This window comes from Sinohyriopsis cumingii, chromosome 1 (genome assembly GCF_028554795.1).
Source record: "Sinohyriopsis cumingii isolate HCF-2022 chromosome 1, ASM2855479v2, whole genome shotgun sequence".
Lineage (NCBI taxonomy): Eukaryota > Metazoa > Mollusca > Bivalvia > Unionida > Unionidae > Sinohyriopsis > Sinohyriopsis cumingii.
Genome location: NC_142961.1, coordinates 65,136,378 through 65,146,607, shown reverse-complemented (window position 1 = coordinate 65,146,607; position 10,230 = coordinate 65,136,378). Strand labels below are relative to the sequence as shown.

The 10,230-nt window shown below is 37.3% G+C and overlaps 1 protein-coding gene across 1 annotated transcript; it reads right to left on the bottom strand.

Moving 5' to 3' along the window:
• Window positions 1-1,338: 1,338 nt before the first annotated feature.
• LOC149807013 (uncharacterized) lies at window positions 1,339-4,179 on the bottom strand. Its single transcript, XM_089933165.1, has one exon. The coding sequence runs from the start codon at window positions 3,558-3,560 to the stop codon at window positions 1,452-1,454; it is 2,109 nt and encodes a 702-aa protein (XP_089789291.1). The 5' UTR covers window positions 3,561-4,179; the 3' UTR covers window positions 1,339-1,451.
• Window positions 4,180-10,230: the final 6,051 nt, after the last annotated feature.

The following is a 10,230-nucleotide window of genomic DNA, read 5'->3' as shown; positions in this document are numbered from 1 at the left end:
GTAGTTTATGGTTATGTTATTTATCTAGTCATTACTGTGTGAATAGTAGATAATATGAGAAGAGAAAAGTAGGGGATGTTTTCCTGCACGTCCGCGCTTTTTATATAAGAACCCACAACCTTCGTCGTTCGCACCATTTTACAAAAAATAAAGAAGAAGATGGCTTCGAACCACCTTGACAAAATGAAAAAATTGCAAGACGTTTTGGATAATTTAGGAATAATGGAACAGATGTTAGTGAAACTGGACGAGGATCGCTATTCTTATAGTCCACACAGAATAAAGATGGAGATCAACAACATCAAAACGCTAAAGGAAATAATAAGTGATCTATTGAAAGAAATAAAGGAGGAGAAGGAGGATGAAGAGGAAAGGATAAGGATGAGAGCTTGGAATGAAAAAATTGAAAAGGAAGAAGAAAATGAGAAGAGGAAGAAAGAGGAGGAGGAGAAGAAGAAAGAGGAGAAAAGAAAGAAAAAGGAGGAAGAAAGAAAAGAAAAGAATAGAAAAAGTGTAGGAGAGAAAATAAGAAGCTGGTGGAGGAATAGAAGAAATTAGAAGAAGAAGAAAACCCAAGGCCCTTTTCAGGGCCACTCATACGTCTCGAAAAGATATTCCTTTTCATGCCCACCTTTTTTTAAAACAAATGTCTATTGTCTATTGTGTGTGTGTGTGTGTGTGTGTGTGTGTGTGTTGTATCCCTCTCCCCTGTTAAATTTCCCTTGACGCTATACAGACCCACCCTGTTCAATTTCCCTTGACGCTAAACAGTCCCACGATCTATTCCCATGTTAAATTCCCCTTGACGCCATACAGTCCCACCCTGTTCAATTTCCCTTCACGCTAAACAGTCCCACCCTGTTCAATTTCCCTTCACGCTAAACAGTCCCATATTCCCATGTTAAATTCCCCTTGACGCTATATCGTCGCAGGGGTTTCCGTAATGTTAAATTTCCTATTGACGCTAAACAGTCCCAGGGTGGTTTGTAATGCTAATTCCCATTGACGCTGAATCGTCCCACTTTACTACTCACAATATAGCATACACATATAGCATACATGGGACATAGGCGACTCTAGTAAAGGTCAACTACATAACTAGGGAAGGAATTCTGAGAAAGGTGATTAAAACCTATCTCGGATGAACATTCCTATAGAAACACTAGGGAACTCTAGAAATACCCCAACCAAAATATTTCTAAAATAAACATTCATTCAAAATTCTTTTTATAAAATTAAACAAAAAACACATCTTTGGGGGATACAAAAACACATAAAACAACCTTTTTTTTATGGACAGGTGTGTGTGTGTGTGGGGGGGGGGGGGCATCTGTCTGGTGCCCCAAATTTTTATTATTATTTACAAAACCAAGAAAATTGAGCCCAACGAAAAAATGATACTACAGTAATCAATTTTCACAATCCAGATTAACCGATTTCAAAATTTTATATTACGTCATTGAGATTTGTCTTTGAAAATCTACTTGATTCCTGAATGTAAAGATCCTGATATTGAAAAATGGACGCTTATTTTGTAGGTCCTTTGACTTGTTCCTGTCTGATCCGATTGCTCTTTGAACTTTATGGAGATGCATACCGTCCCGGTTTCCGAAGTCAATAACCTTTCCTAATCTGACAAAAGCTTTGATTTGTCTTGGCCTCACAAAACGTGCTGAAAGATGGTCAAAGTTGATCATCACGATCTTCCTGCGTTTATCATTCAAATACAGGTCCCAGGCATACTTCCATTCTATTTCAGTCCGCGGTCGACCATCTTGGCAGAGATAGCTCTCAGACAATATAACCAGAAAACATCTTGTTTTTTGCAGTATATTCTTACATTCTTCCTCTGCGATGATGCCAGGCAAGCAGTCTCTCATTGGGAGATAAATACGATATTCAAAAGTCTGCAAATACGGCAAAAGAATCTGCTTGATCCACACACACAGTTGGTCGTTTCCTTCGTCCGAAGATATGTAAATGTCGTATTGAAATTCGCATATGGAAGAGTCATGTCTTCGAAACAATATGGTGAGTTCATACTTGAAGATGTAAATAAGAAAAGAAGGCACACCGAAAAGAATTATAGCGGAGGCAAGAGAGACGCATATAATCGCACTCGTAAAGGTCAATACTTGACACTCTTTGAGAAGCAAACTTTTCAAGTGAATTACTCTGACTCGTCCATGATTTTCCGTTTGACAGAATATAGAATCTGAACTAATCTGACGAAGGTCAAGCCAATCAGACAACCAAAGAGTCTCGCAGTCACAAAACAATACCACATTTTGTAAGTCCATGGAATGAGAAGGCAAATACTGTATCGTTTTCGGGAAATGGTAAATCAAATGTGTATTGTTTGCTAATGATATATTTGTCGCGTTTAGCAGCATCTTTATTGCCTCGTCATCTACTTTTTGAAAAGAATTATTGCTAGCCTTTAGGACTAAAATATTTCCGAAGTAATTTCTAGAATCAAGAACAGATATTTCATTATCACACACGTTCAACTCATATGCAAATGATGTATTTGGCAAGATTTGTGGCAGCTCTATCAGACCTTTTCTTTGGCAGTCAACTAAAAACCTTGATTTGCTCGGTTGCTCGACACATTTGCAATTGACTGGACATCCTTCATGTGCTTCTCTGGTACAAACAAACAGGTCCAATTTGTTTTTTTTCACTAAATCTATTATAAGTTCTCCCTCTAGATTCGCCGGACTCGCACATTTGACATCGAAATAATCCACCCAAACTTTATGAATGACTTCCTCTGCAACTTCTAAGAATGGCTCCATTTCGCAATCACAGGAAAAATTAGCATTACGAAAATCGAATCCAAAGTCGAACAGTGTCCCTAGCATAGCCAAGTTTTGTACACCTAGTTTTCTAAAATCAGGCCATGTTTGAAATGGATTGTCGGACATATAAACCATGCCAGGACCATAGGTTTGGCTGAGATTCAATTCTTTGTTCAATTCATTTGTTAGCTGTGTCATTTGATTATGACTGAAATCTCTTTCACAGAATGGCCCACTCATAACAAGGTTTGTGATGTCTAATGATGTCAACTCATTGTAACTCGCATTCAGGTACTGGATGTTTAAATTGGGAGAAGCCAGCGAAAATGGATCAAGATGTTTGATTCTATTTTTCGAGATGTCAAGAAACACAAGTTTTTCCAGCTGAATGAATGTTTTGTCATTAATTGTGGTCAAACGATTCTGGTTCAAGTCAAGTTCCTCAAGATTTAGTAAGCACGAAATGTTACCAAGTAACCTTATCTTATTTTGTGAGAGATCTATTCGAATTATATTCAGAAAGTTACAAATATTGATCGGTAAATATCCCATGACACCGTTTTCATGAACCAGACGAAAATATTGTTCCGACTGAAAGCTGTTGTTGGATGTTAGGGCAAATGTCGCTCCATCTATGCTGGTATATTCCAAATACAGATCACTGAGAATATTTACATTCGGAGTTACTTTGCATCCAAAGTGTGAGGGTATCAACGACAGAATCCAAATGCTTAACAATTCAAACGATGCACGATCCATTTTTCAGGATGTTGTTAATCGAAGTTATTCCAAGCTGCTTGAATGTAAACTGAATGCGTCTTGCCCCATATTTTCCTCACGACTAAACAGGAATGAAAGTTTGCTCTTATCAATTAGTTGTCTAGCAAGACAAACATTTTGACAGTAAATCGATGAAATATATAATTTTACATTCAGAGCCTATGATAAGTGAATACAAGTAAGCCGTTGTTGCAAACATTGACTCTTATCTATTTATTTTTTTCTTGTGATATTTTTAGTTGTACTGAAGACGCCTGATCAAATGCATTTAAAAGAGAGAAGATCCACGTGTAGTAAAAACAACAGACTGATCAAATCGCGACAAGCATCGACTACAATTATAATCTGCCGTCAAATACAGCTACAGCCAGTCAGGGTCAACGTCTCTCGATTAGAATCACATATACAACGATGATAGAACACTTCAATAAGTTAAGAAAGTATGCATTAACAGACAGGTTCCGTCTCCTTAGAACTTAGATCGTAGAACACAAACTGAAGTTTAATGTACCAGAACTTTGACAGTCCTTACCTATAATTACGATTAAGTTAGAAACACAGATCTTACTGATTGGTCATTTGAGACTTTTTCCTTTCATTTATGAAATGGATGGAAATTGTTTGGGCCAACTATTATTAACTTAGTACTATGAAAAGTAGATAAGTACCTTTGATGGCATGGGCTCTGTCTTTGAACCATAAAGTATTAAAATAAATGATTGACTAATTTAAATACCAGTTCACTCATTATTTATGTACTCACTGCTGCGCCACTTTACTCTGTCGTGGATAGAAAAATTACAAATAAAAACATCATAAAATAACCTTATTATGTTCCTGTCTGCCGCATAAAACAACACAGGAGGACACTCTCATACCTGGACGATGTCCAAAACTATGGGATGTTCTTGAATCCTCATTTAATCACTTACTTCACTTTTAAAACACACGATGGTATCCTTATATCAGAATGTATATATAACCTTAAATATAGGTAATAAAATGCTACAGACGTGGCAATTAACAATCACAAAAGTAGAGCTCAGAAATACACCATAGAAATAATGGTAAGACTTCATCTGCAGTTTGATGAAGACATATCTCTTCTCTATCTGTCGTCTGTCTGTCTCTGTCTGTATGTCTGTCTGTCTGTCTCTCTCTCTCTCTCTGTTTTTAATGTAACTGTTATGTTGATTACATATATTGAATTTTGTCCATAAGTCGACGAAAACCAGTCAATTTGATTAGCAGTGTCTGTAAGCTCCTCTGTACTTTGAATGATTTGAAAGTTATTAATAAACACATACATTTTATCTTAACGTGGGGAACAGGGGCGCTCACACATTGTGGCTAGGGGAATGTACCCCGCCCCCAATTTTATATCTAAACATTATTTGGTCTACATACATAAAACATTATGGCTGACCACTACATATTTGCCCCCACCTATTCCGAAAATATTTCTGGTGGGGAGGAATCCGGTCACTCTACCAATGAAGCTTATTTGACAAGGGGATGATCGGTATCATTATTTGGGACTTTTTGGTGCCACAGAAAACAACGCATATTCAAGCGGAAGCAAATATACACAGCAGATTGAAGACTGGATATAAAATCTTCACTTTCTCAGAGTGTTATATGTTTACCAATATTATGTGTAGCAGTACATGGGACATTGAATGGAATATGATAGTCATATCTAAAGGGTCTTCAAATAAAATCATTTCTGCCCCAAATTAAATAAATAACAATGTCGGTAAGGTTCTCACTTAACCAAAGATTGTTATGCAATGCAATTGTATTACTGAGAATATATTTTGCATAATTATTATCAGTACCAAGATACCTTCGTCATTATAAACACGCTCTCTCTCTCTCTCGTATTAGAATGACCGCACACAGGCTTTCTTTCCTCATGTGTTTTGATGTCTTGTTACAGAAACTGGTGGAGACCACTGTTTAGATTATGAGTAGTGTGTATTCTATTTGACAGGGTGATGATAACAGGGCCAAAATCTGATTACCCAGTTTTAGTCGACCAACTTACTTTTGTCAAGGACTGCTTGGCAACTTCGCGCGCCTGCGCAAGTTCCGTTTTTGCTTCTCATTATAAGGTATCACGGTACCAATTGTTTTTCCATATACCTCAATGCTAATGTTTTGTGAAATAAATATACTTTCTGTCCTACTTGAGCATGCATGTCACACACTGTCATATAGAACAATGCTAGATTGTCAATTTGACAATGACATAACCAGGTACTCCATTGCATTTAAGAGAGATAACTCTACTGGAACTAGACAGGGGTAAGAGTTATCTAGTCACAACAAGCACATTTTCAGCCATGTGTACCATATTTTAAAAAGATCATAAAAAATACAAAATATGATCTAGATAGAAATTAACACAAACTCACATGTTGCCAAGAGGCTCAACTTTTTTTTAAGACAAACAGAAAGTACAACTCTTACATAATGCACCAATCACAGCTAGTGTTGTTCTTTAATTCTGAATACAATGTTCCCTACACCTTAAGCTCCGCCCACCTGGACTTGCGCAATTTGTACCGTTATACCATAAAGAAGTTTCATATAAAGATCTTTGCACATCATGTAAAGACGGAGGCACCACATATTATGACCCATATTATGACTTGTCTATCTGGAATCACTGTTTTCTTACTATCCTAAATAAACACGCCCCCAGAATTAAAAAGAATTAAACGATCAAAACAACCAGAATGGTATACTAATGAAGTCGCAGAGGCACAACGCAAACGAAGTTACTACTATAAATATAAAGACTTTACAAACTATCGTTTGTGGCAGAACAAAGTCAAATTAATCATTGTAAAACACAAACGGTCCTTTTTCGAAAAAGCCATCACATCAAACTCCGATGACAGATCCATCTGGAATCACTTACGAAATCTAACTTCAACGAAACCTGCGCCTCTAGCTCCATGTGAAATTATAGTTGATGGCACAAATTATACTGATGAGCTCGATATTGCAAATCAGCTGAACCATTTTTTTACTAATATCTCCCAAGCGCTTGACAGGTCTAATAATACGGAGCATAATTTAGACAAACTTACTAAAGTCGTGAATGAAAGGGTACCCGATCATGTTAGTTTCAACATTTCCTTAATAATAATAAATGACCCTTTTGATATTCTAATTACACTTGACACAAACAAATATGCTGGTCTAGATGGAATTCACCCCAAAACTCTGAAAATGTCGGCTTTATCAGTCTCAGAGTCGTTGAAAGAAATAATCACCTGTAGTATCACTTCCTGTAGTATCACTCTCAGAATCACTGAAGTTAGCAAAAGTATTCGCAATTTATAAGGGAAATGAAAAGAATGACCCATCCATCTATCGACCCACATCTGTTCTATCCGTACTTTCAAAACTTATTGAAAAACATGTCACCAAGCATATTTTCAGATATCTTGACAAGTACCAACTCCTCCATAGATCACAATCAGGTTTTCGAAAGAATCATTCATGTCAAACTGCAATGACAAAACTTATAGACCAATTGCTACTAGCAGTAGAATCAGGCGAACTTACTGGCGCAATCTTCATTGATTTTAATAAAGCATTCGATTTGGTTGACCATTCGATGCTCATTAAAAAACTTTCAGCCTACAGGTTTTCTCCAAACTCAGCTGTCTGATTCACGTCGTATCTCACAAACAGACACCAGGTTGTTTGCACGGGTAAATATATATCCTAACCAAGTCATATCTTAAGTGGTGTTCCTCAAGGATCTATATTAGGGCCTCTTCTTTTTCTACTATTTATCAATGACTTAGCCTTGTATCCAGCGCACGCTAACACATATCTTTTCGCTGACGATTCTACATTGCATTTATCTGATAAATGTCTAGACTCCATTAAAAATAAACTTCAAATCGACCTCAATAATAATAATAATAATAATAATAATAATAATAATAATAATGAGGACTTTGTATAGCGCCTAATCTTCAGAAGCTGTAAGCGCTTTACAACTTTAGACAACACCTATACGATAAGAAACATAATAATATTATTACAAAAACAAACAACATGAAATTAGAAAAAAAACATTAAAAAATAAAAAACATGCTGAGAATAGTTCAGGTAGGAAACATTATTAGATCTTTAAGTTTGTTCTTGCAGTCGAAATAAGTATGTTTTGAGAGCCCTCTTGAATGTGATCACTTTGTCTTTGTGTCTAAGTTCAGTGGGCAATTCATCCCACGTTGCTAGGCCCTGGTATGCAAAAGAACGCTGTCCATATGACTTTGTTTTCATACTTGGAATAATGAGTATACGATTGTCAGAAGAGGAGCGTAGGTATCTTGCTGGTGTGTACACATGAGTGAGGTCAGATAGGTATGTTGGACTCGAGTCCGACAGTGAAATGTTGCACAGAGAACAAATTTTGTGTTTGATTCTGGATCGAATGGATAGCCAGTGTAGGATACAGAGCAGCGGGGAGGTGTGCTCTGATCGTGGTACTCTAAGTATGATCCGAGCAGCTGTGTTTTGAACTTTTTAAGTTTCTGGAGTAGATATTGAGATGAACCAGACAGAACTGAGTTACAATAGTCCAGTCTTGAAAGTACTAATGAACACACAAGTGTTTTAGTGGCATCAACTGAAAGATATTTGCGAATTGAGCTGATGCGTCTCAGCTCAAGATATGCAGCCTTGCATATGTTCATGACATGTTGGTGCAATATGAGTGTACTGTCCAGAGTAACACCTAGATTTCGTACTGATTGTGTTAATTTAATGTTGGCGTTGCTGATATTTATTGTTTTAGGTAAAGGATGTGAATGAGAAAGTCTTTGTGTTGTGATCAGAATAGCCTCAGTTTTATCATCATTCATCTGCAGCTTGTTACAAGTCATCCATGATTGCACATCAGAAATGCACCTCTCTACACCTTGGATGGTAGCATCAACTTCAGTTGGGTGGCTAGTTTTGTATATTTGCGTGTCATCAGCGTACAACTGATGAGACACTGGATGATGACCTATGACACTTGAGAGCGACTGAGTGTACAGAATGAAGAGAACAGGTCCAAGAACAGACCCCTCTGGAACACCACAACATAGATCAACTGGGTTGGAGTGTATTCCGTTTGCAGATACAATTTGTGTCTTGTTGACCAAGTAGGACTTGAACCACAGTAAGGCTGTATCATGAATGCCAAATACATGCTGGAGACGGTGAAGTAATATAGCATGGTCTATTGTGTCAAATGCTGCAGACAAATCAAGGAGGGTGAGGACTGTAATCTTTCCGCTATCCAATGCAGAGAGAATGTCATTAACTACTTTTAAAAGAGTAGTTTCAGTACTGTGGCAAGGGCGATATGCAGATTGTACATTGCTAAAAAGACTGTTTGAATTTAGATGAGATACAAGCTGGGATAGAACAACCTTTTCTAAGATTTTTGAAATGAATGGGAGATTAGAAACTGGGTGGTAATTCTTTAAATCGTTATGGTCTAGTGTTGGTTTCTTCAGCAGAGGCTTTACAATGGCAGTTTTGAAAAATGATAGGAATTCCCCAGATGAAAGAGAGGTATTAATAACATCAGTTAGTGAAGGCAATACTGGATCTAAGCACTCAAGCAGCAGTGATGTTGGAATTGGATCAAGTTCACATGACTTTGATGCACTCTTCATCAGGATTGTACGTACGAAATCCATAGAGACAGGTTCAAATGCTGCTAATGGTTGCCGCTCAAATCTGTATCCCAACTGTATGGTGACGATGAGTCAATTGAAATTGTTTTGTCAAGCTTATCTCTAATGGTTTGTACTTTGTCACGGAAAAAATCTGCAAACATGTCCGGAAAGTCGACTGGAGAGAAGGTAGTTGGAAGTGGTGTTGATTTGTTCCTTGACATTAGCTTGTTAGTAATCTCGAAGAGCTCTTTGCAGCTGGAACTTTCCATGATCTTAGTAGTGTAGTGGGCTGATTTCGCTGCATGGACTATATTTGTGACGTTCTTCTTCGCGACTTCATAGATTTGCTTATGAATAGTGAGTCTGGTGGAAAGCCAGAGCCTCTCAGCTTTAAGGCGGTCTCTTTTAGCAGTGCGAAGCTGGTCCCTAACACTGCTATACCATGCTATTGTCATCAAAACAAAATGCATATTAACATCTCTAAAACGAAATGTATGACAATTGAAACAGGGCAGCGTCTATCTACTAACATGGATTTACATCTAACTCAAAATGGCTTAGACGTATCTATTGTAAAAAAATCAAAAACTTCTTGGTATTTACATTGATCAACACCTCAGCTGGAATGCGTGACCGTGGCAGCCACACATGGCGCAATTCTGTCAGAGTAATAGCGGGGCTAACGTTTGTGACCCCCATGGATGGGAACAGGGTGATACCTTTTGTCCCAAGTCGAGGTTTAGATTGTTTAGATTTAGTCATAGCTCAATAACAGTTTATTCAATAATACGTTATTTGTTTTACTAATGATAATTACATTCGCAATTAGGCAAAGGAAGAGACACGGCATACATTTTTACAGATTTATATTGCAAATGGGTCAATTTAGACTGCTGAGAAATATATACACTGATATCAAATTTGTGAGAATCGGTGGTTATATGTGATTAGTA